The sequence below is a fragment of the Marmota marmota genome, unplaced genomic scaffold, assembly GCF_001458135.2.
Source record: "Marmota marmota marmota unplaced genomic scaffold, marMar, whole genome shotgun sequence".
In the NCBI taxonomy this organism is placed as follows: Eukaryota; Metazoa; Chordata; class Mammalia; order Rodentia; family Sciuridae; genus Marmota; species Marmota marmota.
In genome coordinates, this window is record NW_026000185.1 from 11,567,894 (window position 1) to 11,591,230 (window position 23,337).

The window sequence follows — 23,337 nt, forward strand, 5'->3', positions numbered from 1 at the left end:
AGCAGGAGAGCGTGCTTCCTGTCCCTGGCGGCAGTCACGTGAGGCCTCCTGTCTTTCCTCTGCAGATACCTGTGGCGACCTGCTGGTGACCCTGCAGTCCCTGAGCCGCCAGGGTGAGAAGCGGAGCCTGCAGCTCTCCGGCAAGGTCAACTCCATGACTTTCACGTTTGACAACGTGCTCCCTGGAAAATATAAAAGTAACGCTTCCTGCCTTCGTAACTTTCCGAGTCGCGGTTCTCAAGCTGTGTCTCGGCTGTGCTCTCTTGTTGTGAGCTCTTCCTTGCCCGGGACCTCGGCTGCAGGTTATGGCATTAGGCATTGATGTTGGAGTCACACTCTGTGACTAACTTGTACCTCACCAAAACAGCCCACCCACTGTGTGTTTTGGGAGGGTGACCAACTCGTGCCACTCGAGTTCTAGATGCCAGCAGTGAGTGGACGTAGTTCGGCTTGTTGTCTACCCTTATACCTTGGCAAATTGTCCCCCACCCATGTCTCAGGTATTCTGAGCCCCACTGAGACTCAGTTTCCTCACTGTAGGATGGGCACATTGCAGCCTTCTTGGGGAACATAAGAGCAGTTGAAGTAAAACTGGCAAAGCCCCTTGCAGGGTGCCTGGTCTTCACCAGGTGCTGCCAGTGGTAGTCCCCTCCTCCTGCCCCCTCAGGAAGCCACCTCTTGCCTGTACTTCTGCTTTTTCAAAGATCAGCTTGGAGCTTCGGCTGTGAATAGCTTATAGAATAGATTTCTTTTTCTGGGAATTATCTTTTCTGTCCCATTGGGGTTGGCAAACTGTGGTTCGAGTCTGCCTGCTGGCATTCATAAAAAAGTTTCCCTAGGACACAGCCACACCCATTTGTTCCCAAGCCCATGAGCTGCGGTGGTGGCCGGGTAGTTCAGACCTGCAGAGCTGACACTGAGACGGGTCCCACGTCGTGCACCTGGAAGCCCAGACACGTGGGAGGCTGAGACAGGAGGATCCCTGGATCCTAGAAATTTGAGGCCAGCTTGGGCAACAGAGTGAGACCCCTTCTCAAAAAAGTTGAAAAGATTTACAGAAAAAGTCTGCTGGTCCCTGAATGTCCTCCTTAAAACCAGTCTCTGTGGCCCATTTGGAGTTCTTTTTTTTTTTTTTTTAAGAGAGAGAGAGAATTTTTAATATTTATTTTTTAGTTTTCGGCGGACACAACATCTTCATTTGTATGTGGTGCTGAGGATCGAACCTGGGCCGCACGCATGCCAGGCGAGTGCACTACCGCTTGAGCCTCATCCCCAGCCCCATATTTGGAGTTCTTTATTGTCATGTTACTGGCCACTGGTTTCAGTTTTTTCTCTGGTACTGGGATTGACCCCAGGGTGCTGAACCACTAAGTGGCATCCCCAGCTCTTTTGTTGTGTTTTATTTAGAGACAGGTCTCACTGAGTTGCTTAGGGCCTCACTAAATTGCTGAGGCTGGCTTTGAACTCGCGATCTTCCCACCTCAGCCTAACACCCAGCTGCTGGGGTTACAGGTGTGCGCCACGGTGCCTCTCTGGGTTTCAGTTTTACCTGAGCAGGAGCCTGTTCCGTGTGCTGCTAGCCGTGGGAGTGTTCCTGTGCACACATGTGAAGCCTGCGCAGGCCCGTGTCCCCCGGGGCGTACCTGATGGGGCTCTGGCCCACGCTGTCCCCCGTGCTTGCCTTGTAGTCAGCATCGTGCACGAGGACTGGTGCTGGAGGAACAAGAGCCTGGAGGTGGAGGTCCTGGAGGAGGACGTGTCGGCTGTGGAGTTCAGGCAGACGGGCTACATGCTGCGCTGCGCCCTGTCCCACGCCATCACTCTGGTATGTGGGGTGGGGGAGGGGCTCCGGGTGGAAGATGCTGGGCTGCATGACGTGAGAACCACAGTCCAGTGAGCCTGCCCGTGCCCCTTGGTGCGCCCACCTGTCAGGGAAAGCACGGTCGGGCAGCACTGACGTCCCTTAGAGGAAAGAGCCCTTATTGGGGATCGCCTTGCCGTCCCCCACACAATCTGACGGACACTTAGGGAGCCTGTTGCTGGGGTGCACGGTGTGCTGAAATGCCCCTGCTCAGGTCCAGGGGAACCTCTTGGTATTTAAGGTTTCCTTGGTGTGCTTAGGCGGGCAGTGGGCTTTCTCCAGTGTTGACTCCAGGGTAGGGGCAGGGGCCAGAGCTGCTCTTCCCCAAGGTCTGCGCCGGCCTGAGGGCAGGCTGCCAAGCGGCTCAGAGGACAAGGAGCGTCTGTGTGGTTCACTCAGAGTTCTACGTGTTGATATCAAACAGCGACACATGTCATTGTCAGGTCTCAGTAGAGAGTGGGCCAAATGGCCGTCAGTGACTTTTTGTGATAGACCCTGGTGTTTCCAGTGCGCGTCTTGCTCCAGCTGCTGCAGACCCCAGCAGATGCTGTGTTGCAGGAGAAGGGCTGATTCACACCCACCGAGGATGGGTGACAGGCAGGCCTTGCCTTTCCCCTGCAGGGGACCCGGGTCCTGTAGGTCAGGCTCCGTGGTGCCTAGTGGCGGCCCGTGGGCCCTAGCTCAGCCCCCACTCCCCGCTTTGTGTGTTCTTGGCCCGGCTGCCCTGGCTTCGCAGCCCTGCCCTCTCACTCCCTCCTTGGGCTACTGTCCCTGCGGGTCCCTGTCTGGAGGGGAGCTTCTTCCCAGAGTGCAGGCATGTGTTTCCTTCCCATCACTGAGGCTGTGTGCAGCCCAGTGTCACCTACCAGGAGAGGGTGGTCCAGGAGCCCTCCCCGCGGTCAATGTGTATCCTGCTCCCTGTTGATTTTCTTAGCTTTATTGCTTCTCACAAAAATCACTAATTTATTGTTGACCTGCTGGTTTTCTGGTTTCCTAAATTAGAAGGTAAGCCCCCTGAGAACAGGAGCCACACCAGTGCCTCCCAGGGCCCAGCCTGGTGCCTGTCACATAGCAGGTGCTCAATAAATATTAGTTGATTGAATGAAAAGAGCACATTTTTGTTGGAAGATCTTGAAGGTTTTTAATTTTCCTGTGGCACCCAACTGCTCAAATGATTAATGGGCAAAACAGATGACTGGTTCGGAAACAGAAATAGTATTAATCATGGTGGTGTCTCCATCTCCCCGGTAAGTCATCGCACTGGCTCTGGTCCCACAGGAGTTCTATCAGGATGGAAATGGACCTGAGAACGTGGGGATTTACAACCTCTCCAAAGGAGTCAACCGCTTCTGCTTGTCCAAGCCTGGTAAGTTTGGCAGGATCGATGTGCTGTGGGTTAGAAAAACGGGGAGGCACTGAGAGTGGCTTTGAAGGCCTTCTCCCCTTAGCCTGGATCCCTGTGCAGCAGGCTGTCGGGTTCAGTCCAGTTCAGTGCTGTCTTGTTTTTCTGTCTCTTCCCTGTAGAGGGCGCCGTGTTGGAAAACGTGCCTGGTCTCAGGTTAGAGTTGGGTAGAGACCACCTTTAGAAATAAACAGCGTACCCTTCGCCCGCCAATGACCTTTCCTCATGGTGACCTTTTTAAAGTTGAATCATCTCCCCCTTGCTTAAAATCTTTGGTGGCTTCCTGCTCTCTTAACTCTCTTGATACAGTTTGCATGCCACACAGTCAATTCATTTTGGGGCTGAGGGTGTGGCTCAGTGGCAGAATGTGGGTCTAACATGCACGAGGCCCTGGGGGAAAGCCAAGGAAAGAAAAAGTAGTTCTCCCGTCCCAGCTGTGTAATATGCCAGGTGTGGAGGTACATGCCTGCAATCCCAGCTACTGGGGAGGCTGAGGCAGGAGGACCTCAAGTTTGAGCCAGCCTGGACAACTTAGTGAGATTGTCTAAAAATTAAAACATGAAAAGGGTGGCGCTATAGCTCAGGGGCAGAGCACCCCTGGGTTCAACCTCCAGCACCTTAAAGAAAAAAAGACATACCATGCAGGGATTGTTAGTGAATTTACCAAGTTGTACAGTCAGAACCACAGCCCAGTTTGGGGCGTTTTCCTTGTCCCCAGTAAGGTGGTTGGTTGTCCCCATCCCCAGCCTAGGCAGCCCCTCATTTCCTCTCCCAGGGATCTGCCTTTTCTGGATCTTTCACATGAAGGGTGTCGCAGGCTGCAGGTGTTCTGGTTCTTTTGATTTAACACAGCCTGGTCTCCGCGCCTGGTTCCTTCTCACTGCCTGACAGCGCTCCATTGTGTGCACGTTCACCGCCTTCTGTGTGGTACGCGAGGATTTCCATTTCTTGGCATTTCTGAGCCACACTGGCATGAACATTCTTGTACTGGTTTTTGTGCCCATGTCCACATCTCGATCTTCTTGTCGAGACACCTAGGAGCAGAGTTGCTGGATCGCACTGTGCATTCTGTTTAATTTTGGGAGCAGCCACGTGTTGGTGACTGTGGCGGTGGCCCGTGTGCTGGTCGCCCCACGGTGCCCACGTGTTCCTGTGTCTCCATGTTCCTGCCGACGTGTATTACTGTCTTTCGGTTCACAGCTGTCCTAGTGGACAGGAAGCATTTCTTATTGTGGGTTTTAGTTCAGTCTCCTAGTGAATAATTCAGTGGCTCTTCTTGGCTCTCAAGTAGAACACGGAACCCTTAACTTGACCTTGAGCTGCTGGGTCACCTCCCCTGAGTGCCACTTTCCACTCCAGCCACTCTTTCTGTGTGTGTCATTTGGGCTGCCTTTGGCTGCAAGTGACAATTCATACTGCAGTGTGTCAACAAGTGGGGTTCATTTGCCTCAGTGAGAAGCCTGGCAGTACGGGTTGCTGGCAGGGGTCAGCTCTGGTGGAAGTTGGCGCTGGTGTCTTGGTGTCTGTGGGCCACGCCCTGGGACCTTTGGCCACAGCTGCCTCAACCCCCTGTTAGAAGCAGGAAGACGGGCTGTGTGGCTCCGGCCTTCCCCATGGGAAGCTCTCCTCCAGGAAGCTTGCTTACGTCTCATGCCAGAACTGTCTGCTGGCTGCAAGGGAGGCTGGGAACTCTGCCTCCCTCCAGGTGACCGGGGTCTGTTACTGAGGGAGAAGGATGACAGAGGACAGGTGGCTTCCTGACCGTCAGAGGCAGCGCATAGCACACCAGCCTGAGCTCCCGCCCACCTGCTCTGCACCCCCTGTCGGCCTGGGTTCAGCTGCTTCCCCAGGGGAGGGTGGGCCTCCAGGTCCTGCAGCCTCCCTCTCGCCCTCCTGACCGCACACTCGCTTCTGTTCCTTCAGGCGTGGACCACCATTGGTATATTAGTGGCGATCCTGTGCCCTGCTCTGCCGACGGTCTGCCCATGGGGGGACCAGGCCTCTCTGTTCTCCACTGTGTACGGCCCCAGCAGGGTGCCTGGGGGGGCAGGCACTCAGTCACTGCTTGTTGAATGAAAGAACCAAACGGTGGACAGAGCTGGTCGTCTTTTCTTCCTGGTGACCTCACTGGGCTTTCTGAGTGCCATGAGGACAGCAGGGGTGGCTTAAACTGATTTCATGTTTTTGTAGGAAGTGTGTTCAAAATATTGGTTAATGATTATTGGAGGAGCAAGTAGTTACACTTTGCTTCTTCCTGGAACGACTGTCCCTCTGGCAAAGGATGAATATGCCCCAATCCGAGGGTTCCTCTGCATGGGCTCGTAGAGTAGGGGTGTTCCCAACTGCGGGTGGGTTTCTGGGCCTTCCCTACACCCTGCTCCTTTTTAGGGATATTTGTAGGAGCGTGCTTATCTGTGGGGTCTTTAATAGGATCTGAAGTGGGAGAGTGTTCTCGGCCTCATTTGCAGCGGAAGTGTGCTTCTGTCCTTCCTGGGCGCGTGTGCCTCAGCGTGACCCGTGCAGGTCACTACCGGGAGTTGTTAAGTCATGGACACTGGGAAACCAGAGCCTCTGAGTGGCTGTGCGGTGGGCTGGGTGCTTGGCAGCCAACCGTGATTGGCAGCAGGAAGGTGCCTGCTTGGGTTCTGGATTCGAGGCCGGCCTGCGGGTCTCGGGCGTTGGAGCTGCTTGCCGTAATAGACGCTGTTCTCTGAAAACGACTTCTGATTTCCTGTCCGCAGGTGTGTACAAGGTGACGCCTCGCTCCTGCCACCGGTTCGAGCAAGCCTTCTACACCTACGACACGTAAGCACAGCCCACTGGCCTGGTGGGCCTTCTGGGGGGAGAGCGACCCTGAGTGTGGCCTCCTGTAGTTCTGAGAACAAAAGGAAATTTTCTATTTTTTCCTGGAAGAGGCAAAGTTAGGCATTAAGTATCGTCTAGATGAGACACTGGATGCTGCTGTGTGTGGACGGGGAGTCTCCTTCCCGGGAACTCCCTGGACTCCCTTGGGAGGCCATGTTTGTGAAGGCGAGCTGCGTCCAGGCTCCGGCCCTTGCCCGTGGGCATCCTCCGCCCCCGTCTGCCATGTTTTTGCCGCTGGGCGTGGAGCCCCCTGGGAGCCGGAAGGGCGAGGTTTTGGAGCGCAGGGTTCGTCCACTCTTGACAGGCCTGGGTGGCTTCCCAGAGCTGTTGGGTCCCAGGGAAGAGCCCCTTGGTGCCGCGTGTTTTGTCCTTTGAGCACCAGGTAGCGCTGCTAGTGGACGCTTCCGCTTCTCTGATTTATAGGTCTTCACCCAGCATCTTGACGTTGACAGCCATTCGCCACCATGTCCTTGGAACTATCACCACTGACAAAATGATGGATGTCACCGTGACTATCAAGTAAGACTTGTGTTCCTTGCTGGGCGGAGCGCGAGGTGATGGGGCCTGGGTTCTCTAATAGACGCAAAGCTGCTCTTGACTTCCTATCTTTGGGTGGACATACAAATGGCCGACCCTCTCCTGTAGGACAGTCATAAATAGCCAGCAGCCGATCCCTTTCTTTTATGATTCAGGAATTAGCTGTGGGTGAGGAGGAGCCTCTGACAGCAGATTCCCCGTCTTACGTTTCTCGTTGAACTTCTTTCTAAGGGAAAAAAATCTCCAGGTCACGTTCATTGTGTTTCAAGTGTTTTCGCAAATTCAAAAAAAATCCCAGGTTTTCTTCAGATCTTTTCTTGGAGGCTTAGGAAATAGAGATGGCCCCTGATACGAGGCGGGTCATGAGAGAGGAGCTGCTGGAAAGGCCGTCCCTCACCGAGGGTCGTGTCCGTGTGACTGTCATCTAAGTTGAATTTCTGCAGTATGACGAGGTTTGGGATACTAATCTTCTCAAGGAACGAGAGCCTGGGCAGCTGACCGTCTTTGTCACATAGGATGGGCTGTGACGCCGTCCTTCTGGCCCACCTGTGCCAGCCATCACTGCTAACAGTGGGCGTCTTCATGGCCTCAGCCCCAGACTTCCTGCCCCCAGGGAGGCCGACTGGGACCTGCAGACTCCAGTGCCATGAGCGCTTTGGGGTGGCCCTGGGGCTGGGGGCACAGGAGGATGGCAGGTGGGGGCCAGGCCGTGTTGGGTCTTGGTCCTCGTCCCATGGACATCACTGCCCTGTTACAGTGGAGGGTGGCCTTGTTTGAAAGAGGAGCCCTGGTTTCTGAGTGAGGAAACCAAGTGGCCTGAGGGCGGGGCCAGCGGAACAGGGTCCACGTGCGGGCCCGAGGGCAGGGGACGGCCAGGGTGAGGTTGAGCTGACGTGACCTGGCCACAGACTGCAGGGTCAGGGAGGGACGAGAGCTGGGGAGCCCGTGGTTTCTAGTGAGGGGACTGAAGGACGAGCCAGGCAGTAGGGAGGGTTGGTGTGTCCCTCATGGCCCAGCGGCCAGCGCTGCCCTGGTGCTGGACTCGCCTGGATTTCCTGCCTGGAGGGTGGTAACAGGTGAGCAGCCCCCTGCCCTGCCCAGCGGGGACTCCCTTCCCCACCTGCCCTTCCCAGGCCACTCTGGTTCCCTCAGGAGGGCTTGGTGTTGTGGGCGTGTCCTCAGCTGGACCTGCCTCCGGACCCTTCTGATTACGGGGTTCAGAGCTAGATCGCGGGGGTTCCCCCTGAGGCCGCCGAGCAGCCTCCCCACGCGCAGGGCCGGCTTCCTGGCCGTTCCTCTTTCCCTCGCACCCCACCTGCACACCTTCCACAGACCCTGGTTTTTCGTGAGATCAGGACATTCCCGCGGTCTGGTCCCGCTTGCTGTCACAGTCCAGTGGTTGTGTCGCGTGCCTGGTCACCACGGCAGGTCTCTGCCTGGCCTCCCCGTTCCAGCTGCTGCGTGGGGCAGTATGTTGTCCCTGCGGTAGCCAGAGTGACTTCTCAGTGCAGGTCACGCCTCCTCGTCTCCGAACCCCAGTGGCTTCCCGTCCCACCCAGAGGAAACCCATGGTGGCTCCTGTGGGGCAGCGTGACCCCTGCGGCCCTCTGGCCTCTCCCAGTGGCCTGGGGCTTCCGTGGGTCCCCTGCCCCAGCTTCACTGGCCTCCTTGCTGTCTGTGGGACTTCCGAGGGGACTGTCCTCCTGGGCCTTGGCATCTGCTGTGCTCTCACCTGAGAGCCGTGGGACTCGCACTCTCCTGTCCCTTGGTCCTTGGCTCAACGCCGCCTGATCAGAAAGACCGGGCCTGGCCCTCCCGGCACCTTGCCCTCCCTTGCTGCTGGCTCTGTCCCTCCTGTGCACACCTGGTGGTCCCTGTCATCGTCTGCCTTCCTGTTGGGACATGGATTCTGCAGGGCCGGGGGACCTGCCTGCTCGCCAGCGCACGCGTTCTCGGTCACAGTGTTCTGATGTAGGGGACAGAGGTGTGGAGAGAGCTCCCTGTCCTACGTGGAGACTGACGGCCCTTCACCTGGCAGTGCCGGGTCAGGGGTATTAGTCTAGCCCAGCACCTGCTCCCCATCTGGAAGTTCAGTTCGGTTTCTTTGAATTTTCTGTGTTTTAAATCCCGAGGTGTCGCTGTGATTGGGCCGAGGTGCTCAGTTTTCACTGGGTCCCCGCGGCAGAAGGGCAGGTTCCCACCAGCTGCCCGTCTTGCAGGTCCTCCATCGACAGCGAGCCGGCCCTGGTCTTGGGCCCTCTCAAGTCTGCGCAGGAGCTGCGGAGGGAGCAGCAGCTGGCGGAGATCGAGACCCGCCGGCAGGAGCGGGAGAAGAACGGCAAGGCCGAGGGCGGCGAGGGCAGGGCCCGGCCTCCGGGGCAGGAGCTGGTGGACGAGTTGCAGGGCCCCTTCCACTACGACTTCTCCTACTGGGCCAGGTGAGTGCTCGCGCGCTTCTCCGAAGCGTCCTGGGTTCTGGAGGGACAGAGCCCGACTCCAGTGTCGCCCCGTAGGTCTGGAGAGAAGATCACTGTCACGCCCTCGTCCAAGGAGCTGCTCTTCTATCCCCCTGCCATGGAAGCCCTCGTCAGCGGAGGTACTTTTGCCACTCGCCAGCCAGCACCGCGCCCTGGCCTTCGCGGAGAAGTGGCTTGTGGTGGTGTGGTACCGCTGTGTCCCTAGCCCCGGGGGCCCCCTGGGCACTGGGTGTTCCTGTCGGGTGGGTGGCTGACGGACGGCCTGGGGGTAGGTTTGTTCTGCGGTCGTGGCCTCCCTTGACGTTACTGGTTGACGGGGGTCGGGGGGTGAAAAGCAAAACCACCTGTTGCAGAGGTACAGGGATCATCTTCCTGCTTTTGGGAACAAGTGACAGCAGTGCTTGTGACTGCCGAGTTTCTCTGGCCTTTGGGCTGGCTACGTGGTGGCCATCTGTGGGGGTTGGGAGCCCAGGTCCCTAGGGGAGCCGCCCTGCCCCTTCTGCAGGAGGCTTCTCCCTGTCCCGTGGCCCTGCGGGAAGCTGGCAGGGAGTAGTGACACATCACCCGCAAGGGCTGCTCCACACGCCCTGGCAGCTGCGCGTGGTCTCTCTGGGCCGCCGCTGGGCGTGGACCTCCTTCGTAGCGAGCGCCTGTCTGAGACCCCTCTTTTGTGGGGGCCCTGACTGAGCAGCTGCCTCCCTCTGCCACTCATTCCCCTCCTGGGCTGCCTCCTCCATCTAGAGAGCTGCCCGGGGAAGCTGATCGAGATCCACGGGAAGGCGGGCCTCTTCCTGGAGGGCCAGATCCACCCCGAGCTGGAGGGAGTCGAGATCGTCATCAGTGAGAAGGGGGCGAGTTCGCCCCTCATCACCGTCTTCACCGATGACAAAGGAGCCTACAGGTGGGCCACAGCGAGACGCCCCTGGGAGCCTGAGCGCCTGGGGGGAGGGCCCAGAGCTGCCTCAGCATCTCGCTTTCTTCTGTGCAGCGTTGGCCCCCTGCACAGTGACCTGGAGTACACCGTGACCTCTCAGAAGGAAGGCTACGTGTTGACCGCGGTGGAAGGAACCACAGGAGACTTCAAGGCCTACGCCCTGGCCGGAGTGAGCTTCGAGGTATCCTGCCCCGGGTGTGCCACACAATCAACAGTGGGCACAGGAAGTGCCGCCTCGGGCAGTGTCACATGGGGCTGTACCATGCTGGGCTGTGGGCAGGAGGCAGCCAGGCTGGGTGTCAGCACGTGTGAGGTGGTGAGACCTCTGGGAGCCGGAGGGGCTCTCAGGGCTCTGAGGTGACGTGGCCACCCTTCCTGCTAGTCACCCTGGGGGAGAGCAGATCCTGCCCCTGTGAGTGGCGGGGGAACACATGGTGGCCACCAACCCCTCCTGGGAGGAAAGTCGTCTTTTCGGCTGAGGGGCCTTGACCTTGTGTGCTTCCTCATCCCCAGATCAGGGCCGAGGATGACCAGCCCCTCCCGGGGGTCCTCCTGTCGCTCAGCGGGGGCATGTTTCGTTCCAACCTCTTGACTCAGGACAACGGCGTCCTCACCTTCTCCAACCTGGTAGGTGTCCTGCAGCTCGTCCCTGCTGTCTCCCCAGGACAGCTGGCCCATGCCTGGCTCAGGTGGTGCTCAACGGTGTGGGGACGGGCCACGTGCAGTGGCCTGTCTTAGGGGACCACATCTCACTAGGGAGCTGCTCTTCCTGGAGCTTGGTGCTGCTGGTCTCCGGTCTTTCCTCCTCCTTGTTTTCTGGTCACCCACTTGTCACCAGGCTGTGTGGATAACTGCCCTGGCCCTGGCAGCCTCTCTCAGGCGCCCTTTGCTGTACCCCAGGGTCCTGTTGCTCCATACCGAGTCTTGTTTGGTGGTAGCTTGTCATTCTGTAGGAAGCCCTTTCCTGGGGGAGGGTAGCCCAGGTTTCCTTTGAGATGGATCCGAGGTCCCGGTGGTGGGGACTCAAGAGGTATCTGTTAAGTGGCATCTTCTGCCAGTCACGGGAACGAAATGACTCGTGGGGAGTGCAGGCAAGTAGTGTGGCATCTGGAAGGTCCCGGGCCTGCAGCCGTGCCCCCAGCCTTGAGTCCTGCCTCTGCTGCCCACTCGCTGCGGTGCATGGAGCCAGTTGCTGGGCCTCTTGGGACCTACCTTCCTCACAGAGTGCTGGGGCTCCTGAACAGAGCCCCGCTGTCAGGGTTGTGCTTGCCCCGGGGCCCTGGCACCGTTCATGAGGAGAGGTCTCCATCTCTGCCTCCTGCGTGGGAGGCCAGGGCTGCTCGGTATCATGCAGGTCCCTGTGGCCGTGACTGTGTGCCCTTCCGTGTGGCAGCTGGCAGTGTGTGTTGTCCCTGCAGAGCCCCGGCCAGTACTACTTCAAGCCCATGATGAAGGAGTTCCGCTTTGAGCCGTCCTCGCAGATGATTGAGGTCCAGGAAGGGCAGAACCTGAAGATCACCATCACCGGGTACCGCACGGCCTACAGGTAGTGCCTCCCGCCAGCCCCCAGGCCTGTTGCTCACTCAGGGCTGTGCCCCTGGAGCCTCGCACCCCACAGCTGGTTTGATCCAGAAGGTTTGGTGACACACTCAGTGTCACCAGAATGAGGAGGAACAGGTGAGCGAGTGCACACCTGCTCAGGGCTCAGCGGTGGTCTGTAACCCCCTCGCCTGCTCTGAGAGGCCCGAGAAAGCATATCGGTCGGTTGCTGGAAAACTTAATCTTTTAAGTTTGGACTTGATTAAACGTTCAGAAAGGGAAAGGCTTAAGTTACTTGAGTGCACTTCAGATGCCGGAGAGCATGCAGTGTGGAGGTCCCCCTTACTAGCCTGTGTCCAGCCACCACGTCCCCCTTCTGGCGCCCACCATTTCCTATTTTTCTGAAGACCAGCTCCAGGTAGATGGACACGCACTACGTGCAGCCGGACAGGGAGGCGCGTGCAGAGCCATGTGCCGTGTGCTCACACTGTACATGTGTGTGTTCACACACATGCCCGGGCCCTGGGGGTGAAGATGGTCAGGATGATCCGGCTCAGAAAAATGAACCGTGTTCCCTGAACGCGTGGAGTGGCGTTCTCGAGTTATTTTCCCACCGTCAAGCGCTTCAGTGTTTAAGTAAAGATCAGCAAGGGTCCACAAAAGCTCAGCCTTTTGTGTTCCAATATTCCGGAGCGTCCCTTGGGGTGGACGAGGAGAGAAGTTGATGGCAGCGTGTCCTGGGGCGGGGGCGGCCCAGGTACAGCTGAGCTGGGGGTCGTGGGCAGTTCCCCTCGCAGCCTTGTGCCGTGATTGTGGGTGAGCGCAGAATGCTGCCCGTGACCCTGCGGGTGTTCAGACATGTTGTGTTTTTCCTTGTCACACAGTTGCTATGGCACAGTGACATCTCTGAATGGAGAACCGGAGCAGGGGGTGGCCGTGGAAGCCGTGGGGCAGAAGGACTGCAGCATGTACGGGGAGGACACCGTGACCGACGAGGAGGGGAAGTTCAGGCTGCGTGGCCTGCTGGTGAGCTCTGGGCGCGCCGTGCCTGGGTCCTGGGTCCTCCAGACCGCAGGAGGACCGCGGGGAGGCTCTGGGTCCTCCCGGTCCTTGTCTCGACTGGCCACTTGCTTTTCATCTGGCCAGCGCTGGGTTGGGCTCCGTGGCAGAGTGAGGTTGAGAACCCGGGTTTGGTGGGAACTTGGCCTGGCATCGAGTGGCCATGGCTGCTCTCAGACCAGGGGCTTATGGGGCCGGGAGAAAAGTGTGAGTGGCCCAGGATGGCCGGGTGCCCAGCAGGGCGCCGTGAGGACCGGGGAGGGCCTAGCCCGTGTGAAGGGGACAGCCCTGACACAGCTCAGCTCCCGCAGCCACGGCTGCAGTTTTTGAAAGAGAAGTCAGGACTCAGGTTCTCTGTGAGCCTGGTTTTTGATGTTAGCGGTGAATGAAGGAAAACCCACCACTTCCCTTGGGCGCCAGTGAGCCGCTCCTCGGTCCTTCCCCTCTGAGCGGCAGCCTTGGGCTGGGCGTGCGGCTCGTCCTCCCTGTTCCTCCTCACCTGGCAGACAGCCTGTAGGAAGTCCCCCAGGGGGCTTCCTGATGGGGCGCGTGTTGGGGGAGGGCGTGAACAGAGCAGAGCCCTTCCTCACTTGGGAGTGGCGCCCTGGCCAAGCCGAGCCTCCTGCTCACCTCACCCCTGGTGGCAGGAGAGCTGTGCGGCCTCCTTGTCCTCCCAGCGGGGCCTCCTTGTCCTCCAGCGCGGCCTCCTCCTCTCAGCTGACTCGGCGCTGGGCCGCGGCTCCTCTCCACTGTAACGTCCCCACCTCCTCCCTGAGGGGGTCAGTCATTAGGGTCTTCCTGTATTTCTGGGGTGCTCCCTGGTGGCAGCACACACCTTCCAAGTGCCTGGCCACACGTCCCGAAGGGATGTCCTTTGACCTGTGTCCTTGTGGGTGTCCAGAGGGTGGCGAGCTGGGGGCGCCGAGGGCTTGACCCGGGTAGGAGGAGCAGCTGGCCCTTGGTTGATGTGCTCAGGGACTCGTCAGGATCTGGGGGAGAAGCTGACGCTAGATGTTGTTGCCAAAGGCCACGTGAGTCCCCAGGACGACTGGCCATGTGGCCAGAAGTGGACCAGTCCGGGCCATGTGGCCGCCTGTTGGGACTGGGCAGGCCGGGCGCCACAATGAGGAGTGGCCTTCCGACAGCCTCCGCAGCAGTGTCTCCTTTTCTCCCACAGTGCCACCAGCCCCCACTGAGCACGGTCTGTTGGTGACCGTGTGCTGCGTTGTCCCCTTGGTGGTTTGTCAGTGCTGGTGGGATTGTCTTTGCAGGGTGCACGTGCTCCTTCTAGGATTCAGGCGACATGAGGAACAGAGCAAGACCCCAGGAGGGGGACTGCCCAGAGCCACCCCAGAGGGGGTGGCCCTGGCTGGCACGCTGAGAGCGCCAGCCTGCACCTCTCTGCTGCGTGCAGAGGGTGGGGGCCTGAGTGTAGATGGCTGGCACCCTGTTGTTCCCTCTCCGTGCTAGTTGAGCACTGATGGCTCCTTCTCAGGGTTTCTCCCCGAGGTGCATCCAGGTGCCTATGACCATGACCCTGGCTTTAGATGAGGCGCTGGGTCTGACCACTGGTGGTCAGAAATGAGCGTTTTTAGTTTTTTAGCATAACGCTTTTTTGGCAAATTGTGGCCTATAAATCTGAGCCACATGACAGGCAGCATAAACAAGGAGATCTGAGAGGGGCAAGCCTCAGCCCTCTTTCTATCACCCCATCTGCCCTGAGCCTCGGGGGCCTGGAGGTGCGGGGATGCTGGGCAGCGCGAGGCCAGCGTGGCTCCAGGAGCGTCGGGCGTGGACGCTCAAGGTGTGAGAGAGCAGCCGGGTCCCACCTCCTGGGCTAGAGAAGGGGGAGCCGGGTTGGGACCAGGGAACCAGGTGGTGTGATGGGGGTGGGGGCGGTGTTCAAGGAAGTCTGGGAAGGTGGCCAGGCAGAGGTTGGGACAGGAGGGATCAGGGTGCTCTGGAGGGACATGGAGCTCGGGTGGGGTGCTGACAGGCCCTCCTAGAGCAGTGACCGTGGTGTCCTTGCAGCCGGGGTGTGTGTTCCACGTGCAGCTCAAGGCCGAAGGCAACGACCACATCGAGCGGGCGCTGCCCCACCATCGGGTCATCCAGGTGAGGACGCACACTGCCCCACGACCCACTGGTCACCCTCCTGACCCAGAGTTCCTCGTGCCTTCCGTCTGTGGTGGGGTGTTAAGACCCGACCCAGGTCCTCTCACTGTGTCCTGCTCCCGAGCAGCAGGGACGTGGGGTCTCCACTGGGCAGTGCTGCTGTCCCACGTCCAGGGGCGACGCCAGCCCTCGCCCTCCCTCCCCACTGCCCCAGCAGGGGCTGATCGTGCTGGCACGGGGAGGGTCTCGGGGCAGAGGCAGCGTCTCGACTTGGGGGGGATGGGGGCTTAACTGGCAGCCTGTCCCCAGGCCTCTCAGATTTTGGAGGCCTCTCCCTGCCACTCTGCGGGCCGAGTCATTGATACTCAAGATCACGACTCTTAAGTCTGTCCCCAAGGCAGCCACTCAGGTCACCAGGCGTGGCCCTGGCCTCCTTGGAGGCAGTGCTTTCGTGGAGCAGCCCTCCTGGCCGGGTTGGAGGGCTGGGCTGGGACAAGGAACTGCTCCCTGGTGGCTTCATTTAGGTGGTGGTTAGGCATGAGGATCGCGAGGGAGGGCAGTGGGCCACCTAGGAGCCCCCTGCCCCTCAGCACTGGGGGCCTGGCCTCACACGGGACGGGCCAGCGCTCCACCCCGAGCGTCATCCCCAGCCCTCTTAGAAAGTTCCTTTTGAGACGGAGTCTCACTGTGGGCCCTGGCTGGCCTTGGGCCTGTGACCCTCCTGCCCCGGCCTCAGAGCAGCTGGACTCCAGCAGTGTGCTGTGGCACCTGTCATTTAGGGCTTTTTGGGGAAGGGGCTGTTTTGTGCCTGGCGTTCTTGACGGTCAGGTGGCTGCCTCTCACCCCAAGGTGCCTGGCACCGCTTCCTGCTCTGGGGGCTTGAGCAGGGCCACAGCGTGGTGTGGACTGTGGCTGACCAGGTGGGAGCCTCTCCCTGCTCCTCCTGCCCCCCTCGCCTGGTCTTTCTTTAGAGAGCCTGGAACTCGGCCTTCTTGTAAGAGGTTTCTTTCTTCTAAAGATGACGGCAGGGGATTAGAAGCCAGAGGGTGAACACTGCCCATCAGACACTCTGCTTCTGTAGGCCAGGGGTTGCCCTTGGCCGGTGTGTGGCCTTGCATGTGTTCTACTGCATTGGACCACGCGCCTCCTCTGGGAAGTGCTGCTGGCCGGGGGAGCTCCTGGCCACTGTGTGGGGCACAGCAGCCACTCAGCTCGGCCTTCTCCCCCCAGGTTGGGAATAACGACATCGATGATGTGAACATCATAGTTTTCCGGCAGATTAACCAGTTTGATTTGAGTGGAAATGTGATCACTTCCTCGGAGTACCTTCCTACATTATGGGTAAGGCCAGCGTCTCCAGGGCACCAGATGGGCGGGAGCAGGCTGTGGAGGGCAGAGGGAGGCGCCCTGCTGAGGGTCCAGGTGAGCACCCAGGACCCTCCCTCACAGGTATGCTTGGGAGTGACCCAGTTTCAGGCAGCTGCAGCCCCTGCTCTCTGGGAGGTGGGTGACGGCGAGGCTGATGAGTGCTGGGAACAGTCAGTCCACGGTGGGGCCCACGTCAGGGCACAGTGCTGTGGTTCTAAGCTCTGTGCACTGGGCAGTGGCTGCAGGCCAGGCATCCGGGGCTGTTCTGTCACTGGTGGTTGTGAGTGGTCTTGAATGTGACCCACAGACCTAGCTGTGACTTCTATCCCTGGAAGCCCCCGTGACTTGTGGGTGCAGAGAAGTGTCATTGTGGCCCTCCGGGGTGGTTTCTGGTGTCCTTGGGGCAGGCGTGGGGGCCGGGCACTCAGCCTTTGAAGGCAGCCTGGACTGGACCTTTCTCCTCCTCGTGTCCACTGTGTGAGGTGGTGGGGAGGGCGACAGATCTGGGGAGATGGCCTGGAGAACCGTTCAGTGGACACCGTCTTGTGGACTCAGGTCACTTGACATGATGTGGCAGGCAGGATCTGGGCTCGTCCACATTGAGTGACCTCAGGTGATGGGCTTTGAGCCTTCACGAGGCAGTGCCTTGTCTCAGGATCGCCGAGTCGTTTGGAGGGTGCCTGTGGGTGCCGTGCATTGAGGTGGTCCCCGGATGTGAGCAGCAGTTCCTTTGAACACCGTCATGACGACCGTGGTTGCTGTTCTGAGCGATTCTTGGGTGGTCCGGGCCTGTTCCAGAGTCAGCTTTCTGTGGTGGCACTGGCACGTGCCTGGAGCCTCCGACTGGGACAGGCGCTTTGCCTGTCCGGGGAGGAGGGCCTGTTTCCCCCCACAGAGGCCTGTCCGAGGACGTCTGTGTGACACGTTTATTGTGTTCAATCTCTGAAGCTCAGCCGCCTGCTCTGTCCCCAGGTGAAGCTTTACAAGAGTGAAAACCTCGACAACCCGATCCAGACGGTGTCCCTGGGCCAGTCCCTCTTCTTCCACTTCCCGCCCCTGCTCAGAGATGGCGAGGTAAGGTCCACACTCTGCCCGCTCTGCCTCTGGGTCTGGAGACCTCCTGCTCCCCACGCGGCTGCGCAGCGCCCTGTCAGGAGGCCGGGCTCTGCGGGGACTACTGCTCCTTAATGAGCTGCTTTTCTCTTTACAAAAATGATGCATATTCATAGCAGGAGATTTCAAAAAATAGAAAAAAGAATCAGACAAAGTCCCATCATCCAGAAATAACCACTGTTGACGTGTTGATTGGTGTCCTCTGGGTTTCTTTTCAGTTCACGTGTGCATGTGTGTAGCAGTAAAAACGCACTGACTGTGATAGCTCAGACCTGGAGCGTTCGTACGTTGCTCCGTAATGAAGAATAGAAAGTACATCTGTCCCCCATCATCGAGTCCTCCACTGCCTGGTTTTCCCTGACCACGCAGTGGTCCATCACGTGGGGACTACCCTCAGTTAGCTTAACCAGGCCCTGAAGTGGGGCACCCTTTACTCCTTGTGCTCCCATTTTTCCTTGGCCGCCAGGTTTACTGAGAGCCACTGATGGAGGAGCTTCTCCGGCGATTTTCAAAAGTCTGTTTTGTTTGCAGTGCGGGGAGTGGAACTGGGGCTCGTGCAGGCTGGGAAGGCGCTCTACCACCACCACGGCCCCAGTCCTCATAGTTCTTTGTGTTGGATGGTTTGATTACCAAGCACCTCCTGTAGTCTCACGTAGACCTCCTGCGGTCCCACCTCTGTGGTGTCCCTTGGTTTAGTGCACCTGGATGACCATCTCCCACCCCAGCACTGAGCAGCTTCCGGCTGTCATTTTGGACGTCCCTTACTGATTCTAAACCTGTTTCTCATCAACTCTAATTGTCAGGCTGATGTCGTAGCTGGGTAGTGGTGGTAGGCCAAGGGTGTCCTTTGTGCACCTGTGGTGGGAGGGCGCCTCTCCTGACTCCGCCTCTTTCTCTGTTTGAAATAACAGAGCAGGTTGCCGTGTCCCAAGGTGGTGTGGCCTTACACAGCAGGGTGGAAGCACCTGGGCCCTGGGGTCCGAGCCTGCGGGGCTGCTGACCCCATGTGGGCTCCCCCATGCAGGGGATGGGGTGCGGGTCCTGGCCTTCCATGGCTGAGTGCAGATCGGGCCTGTCGGGCACAGGGCCTGGCTCCTGGTCGGGCTTGGCACCCAGGGCTGTGGTGTCACTGCACGGTCCCAGAGCCGTATTTCTAGAACGTGAGCTAATAAGCCATCTCGTGTCTCCCTGGGAGTCGGCCTCAGTGTGGGCTGGCCCTCTCCCTCCCTTTGGTCACTTTCCTTCCCTCCTCAGAACTGGCTCCTGAGGTCACATTCTCAAAGGACCCTTAATTGTCGAGGCTGAATAGGCTCCTAAAATGTGCTGCAGGGCCTGGCAGCCTTATCAGAAGACCCCGGGGATGCAGGACTGTCCCCAGTGGGGTAGCCCGCCGAGGCCCTGGCTGTGTGCCAGCAGCCTGGGTTTGGAAGCACAGACTTGGGTTTCTTTGAAGGCCTGAGCTCGTGTCACCACGGCCACACGATGGGCGTTAGTCTCCATTGGCTGTGCCAGACAGGTTGCTTACCCGAGCGATTCTTGTGTGGTCACAGAATTACGTGGTGCTGCTGGACTCCACGCTGTCCAGGTCCCAGCACGACTACGTCCTGCCTCAGGTCTCCTTCTCCGCGGTGGGCTACCACAAGCACATCACCCTGATCTTCAGCCCCACCGTGAGTAGCAGGGGACTTGGAAAGCAGCCCGTGGGTGGCAGGAGGGGGACAGACATCCAGCCTGCGCTCCTGGCTCTGAGTCGCTGTCCCACTCTGGGTTCTGCATTCAAGTTTCCCCAGATGCCCTTCTGCTGTCCTGAGCCACTGGGGACTGGTGGTGGCGGAGTGTGCCTGTGTGTATGTGTGTGTATCTGTGTGTGTGTGTGTGTGTGTGTGTGTGTGTGTCGGGGTCACCTCATGGGCTCAGGAGGGCTGGGGGGAGAGGCGGCCTTGTGCTCCTCCTCTATCAGGAGGCCCCTGACACCTGGCCAACTCCAAACTCTAGAACTAGCAGCCATTTGCAGGAAATAGAGGACACAGGGGCACAGAAGTGCCACCAGGGATGCAGGACAACAGGGTGGAATGTGGTGTACTTGACAGATGAAGTGCAAGGGGAAACCAGCCCAGCAGGGGGCGCAGTGCCTGTAGCTGAGAAGGCGCCTGCTCAGCTGAGTGGCCTTTGCAGCTCAGGCCTCCTCAGACCCCAGGCCCTGCAGACTGAGCAGCCATGCCGTGGGCGGCCGGGACGGGGGGCACAGGCCGTGGTGTGTTGTGAGGAGGACTCAAGCCCTCCTCCTTGTGCTCTGGCTTGCGGGCCTGTCCTCGTCGGTGTGTGCAGGTTCTCCTGTGACTCACTTGTGTCCTGTGGAGAGGGAGTTCCCTGGGTGTCCCGGGACCGGGAACGCAGGCCTGGGGGTCAGAGGTTTCTGCCTCCTGACAGTGTCCTGCCCAGCAGCGCGGGGGTCAGGTCGTCCCTGGCGTCAGGACGTTCTAGCTCGTGACTTCTCCAGATGGTCCACTGGGCAGTGCCTCCAGCCAGCCGGGGAGGCACGCCGCTGTCTTCAGGGCCAAGCGGGCCTAGCGGGCGTGGCTCCTGTCCCTCTGTGTGCTGCTGGCCAGAGTTTCGTTCCAGGGCTGCACCTCGCTGCAGAGGAGGCTGGGAAATGGGGCCTGTTCTGAAGTCTGGGGCGAAGGAGGGGGAGGGGAGAGCGGCCCTGGTAGAGGTCGCAGTCTCCACTTTGCCTCCCCCTTGGGAGTGGTCTCTGGGACCAGCTTGCCCATCACATGTGCCCCGGCTCTGGAACAGAGCTCCCCGTATGTCCTGTGAGACAGGGTCCCCACGCATAGCTGGGACTCCATCAGCGAGGCCCATTTGCTCTCAGCCACCGAGACTCCTGCTCCCTGCGCCTCCTCCCCTCGGTGTCGGCCTCCGGGGCACCGCAACGAGAATCTGGGGAGCAGGGGGGTGAGTTTGAGAACCGACTCTGTCGCTCAGTTTCCTCCTGGGTGGCGAGTGTGGAGACTCTGGGGCCCTTGGTGGCCAGTCTGGAGGGCGGGGGCGTCGTGGCTGTGGCTGGTGGATGACTGTGACGGTGCCCTGTGTTTGCAGAGGAAGCTGCCTGAGCAGGACATCGCACAGGGGTCCTACATTGCCCTGCCGCTGGCGCTGCTGGTCCTGTTGGCCGGGTACAACCACGACAAGGTAGGACGGGTGGGACCTGGGGACAGGAAGGTGGCAGGGAGCGGGCCTCGCCACTAAGGAGCGGCCGTGGAGGAGTGGCCGCTGTGACAGGAGTTCAGGGTTGGACCGTGAAGGCCTGAAGCCAGCCCCAGGGTCCCCGTTCAAGGGCATGAACCTGAGTGACCCTCCTAGTCCTTGCCCCTGGAGAGGCAGCCCCCCTGGCGGCCCTCGGGCCTGCCATGCACTGACATCCAGCCGTCAGCACGCGGGGGTGCTGACCGCGCCGAGTGGAGAAGGGTGAGGACGAGGCCCTGTGACCGGCAGGAGCCCCCGCATCTCCCTGTCCCTCTCTCCCCAGCTCATCCCCTTGCTGTGGCAGCTGACCAGCCGGCTGCAGGGAGTCCGGGCGCTGGGCCAGGCAGCCTCGGACAACAGCGGCCCCGAGGACGTGAAGCGACAGGCCAAGAAGCAGAAGACGAGGCGGACGTGAGGAGGAGGAGGAGGCCGCCGGCCGCCACTGCCCACAGAGCCCAGCATGCGCCTGCCACCTCCACCGCACCATGGCCCGGGCCCGTCACTGTGGTCCCCTCCTCCCCTCGTGTGGCCTCTTGGCGCAGCGCAGTGAAGAGACCCTCCTGTCACTCTGCTGAGCCCAATGCGTTTTCTGAGCTGAAGATAATTTATTGTTTTTATTTTGTCAGAGGAGTATTTAAGCAGGGCTGGGGGCTGGCAGCGGCTTCTTAGTCTTGCACGTCATTCGCAGGAAGCGTCCCAGCAAGCGTGGCATCTGGGCGCAGGGCGAAGGTGCCTTCTGGACTGTCCTATGCCTGGACGCCCCTTGGCACTGAGACCCTGCTGAAGCCACGGCCACCTGCGCCACCACCAGGAGCGTCCATTAGGAGGTGAAAATCAATAAACCTGCCCGTTCATCTGTGTTGTCGCTCGTCCCAGCCGCGTTTCTTGGTGACGCTGGCCAAATGCTGGGGTCACAGACTGGAGCATGTGGGGAGCAGGTCGGAGTCCTGGTGAAGTGGGAGAGGAGAGGCGTGGTGCGTCACGGTGACGTCGCATGGCAGCCATCAGGGGAACAGCGGGGTGTGGCCCGGGAAGGCCCGCCCCACCTGCTCAGGTGGCGCTCCGGGAGCCCACTGTCCTCAGGGATGCACATTCCTTTTCTAGAGAAGCCAGAGAGAAAGCTTTGTGCAAAGTCTTCCAAGTTTAGTGACAGATTTGGTTTAAAGAAGTACGCTTTGGGCCTCCTACAGACGCACACGTGAGCAGGGGGCTCAAGGGCGCCAGTGTGTGTGTGCGCGACAGACCCGCTGTCTGGCTCTCAGCACTGCCAGAGTGCGTGGTCACTTACTTTATAGGGAGGAGGTGACAGTGCGGAGGTCACCCCGTCCATCGGGTGCCGACTGGGTGCTGCCCGGGGAGTGCAGGGGGCAGGGCTGTGCCTGGTGTGCTAGAGCCCTGGATTCAGCCAGGGCAGAGGTGCGCCAGGGGCAGGGGCTGTGGAGAGCCCTCCGGTGACACTGCCGGTGGGCACTGGAGCCAGGTCTGCCAGGGCCGAGGCACAGATGAAAAGCAGGATAGTATCCTGGGTGCCACCGCAGGTGCAGAGGCTCAGCTCAGAGGGTCCCCGGCTCCGGGGGGGCACCCATGGGCTCTGCTTCTGCCTCGGGCTGGGCACCTGGGTTTTTGTGGTGGTTCTGCCACCAGGGAGGTGAGCTGGGGCATCTGGGACCAAGGTGACCAGAACCGGTTCTTGGAGTGTTTTTAACTCTCACTCCAGTGTTGATGGGCTCTCTATCTGGGCATGAGGGGAGGCTGTGGAAGACAAGGAACCCCCTGTGGTGGCCATAGCTTCCAGGCCACCACACGGTGGCAGCCTTTTCCACTGCTGGCTGGGTCACCTCAGTGCCCAAGTCTACCTGTGGCATTTCTCAGGCCATTGGAAAGCCTGGCTTCTGCCTGTCACCCGCTGCCTGTCACCTGCTGCTTTCCTGGGACAGCTCTGACCTGGTGGACAGTCAGCACCGTCTATTGGAGGGCCTGAGCAGGGTGGCAATGGCGGGAGACAGACGTGGCCGGGGTGAGTGGTGACGGGTGACCTCTCAGGCCAGGCCATGGAGGAATTGTTCTCCAGGGAAAGCCACGGCCCTCCTAGGACACCGGGACCCTGGCCAAAAGCCAGCACACCTTCTCGGCCTTGGGAGTCAGCCACCGTGGGAGCAGATCCTGTAGCTCAGTCGGGTCTCCAGATGTCAACGGCTGTGGCCCCCATCTGACGGCCACCACGTGGAAGACCCCGAGTGTCACTGCTCAGCCAGGCTCCTCCCAAGTTCTCTACCACAGAATCCACAAACGTGGCATGTGACTGTATCGTGGCATGTGACTCATGCCTCCTGGGTTCAGGGGTAGCAATGCCACAGTAAGTGACCAGTGCTCAGCAGACATCTGTGGCCTGAGTGGACAGCGGGGAAAAGGTTCCTAAGAAACAGACATGTCTCTAGTGCATAGAAGTCGTGGCTCTTTCGGTTTCAAGTAACAGACCCCCAACTCCACTGGCTTGAGCAAATTGGGGCCCTCCCTAACAGCCTGGCTGGGAACCCCAGGAGCGTTTGGCTTCATGTGCACTTGGATCCTGGGCCGTGAAGCTTGGTCCTGGTGGCTCAGCTGGGGGCGTCCTGCAGCCCGATGGGAGATGCTTTGCCGACCGACCATCCGTCATGGAAGAGTCTCCGCTTCCCTGAGTGGCTTTGACCAAAGGGGTCATTGCTTCAGTTGCTCTGGGCCCAGGCAGTTCATCTGGCCCCAGGTGGGATCCGGGAGCTGGCCACCCTTCAGTTGGCTCTAGGAGCAGGGACCAGCAGTCTCCACTGCTTCTGACCTTGTT

General features: G+C 59.7%; 1 protein-coding gene across 2 annotated transcripts in view; it reads left to right on the forward strand.

The window, feature by feature from the left end:
- The window catches only part of LOC107146827 (nodal modulator 3), a 43,891-nt gene extending 22,514 nt beyond the window's left edge, over positions 1 to 21,377 (forward strand). The window contains exons 14-32 of one of the 2 annotated variants that reach the window (XM_048789555.1): positions 66 to 197; positions 1,689 to 1,825; positions 3,140 to 3,227; positions 6,005 to 6,068; positions 6,552 to 6,647; positions 8,885 to 9,103; positions 9,179 to 9,261; positions 9,884 to 10,043; positions 10,131 to 10,257; positions 10,590 to 10,703; positions 11,495 to 11,622; positions 12,500 to 12,641; positions 14,398 to 14,478; positions 14,706 to 14,789; positions 16,020 to 16,130; positions 17,130 to 17,231; positions 18,821 to 18,940; positions 20,370 to 20,462; positions 20,800 to 21,377. In XM_048789555.1, the coding sequence (XP_048645512.1) occupies positions 66 to 197; positions 1,689 to 1,825; positions 3,140 to 3,227; positions 6,005 to 6,068; positions 6,552 to 6,647; positions 8,885 to 9,103; positions 9,179 to 9,261; positions 9,884 to 10,043; positions 10,131 to 10,257; positions 10,590 to 10,703; positions 11,495 to 11,622; positions 12,500 to 12,641; positions 14,398 to 14,478; positions 14,706 to 14,789; positions 16,020 to 16,130; positions 17,130 to 17,231; positions 18,821 to 18,940; positions 20,370 to 20,462; positions 20,800 to 20,931 (2,213 nt within the window). In that variant the 3' untranslated portion in view covers positions 20,932 to 21,377. The remainder of the gene's footprint in view (positions 1 to 65; positions 198 to 1,688; positions 1,826 to 3,139; positions 3,228 to 6,004; positions 6,069 to 6,551; positions 6,648 to 8,884; positions 9,104 to 9,178; positions 9,262 to 9,883; positions 10,044 to 10,130; positions 10,258 to 10,589; positions 10,704 to 11,494; positions 11,623 to 12,499; positions 12,642 to 14,397; positions 14,479 to 14,705; positions 14,790 to 16,019; positions 16,131 to 17,129; positions 17,232 to 18,820; positions 18,941 to 20,369; positions 20,463 to 20,799) is intronic. The other variant, XM_015491103.2, reaches the window with a different exon arrangement.
- The last annotated feature ends 1,960 nt before the right edge of the window (positions 21,378 to 23,337 follow it).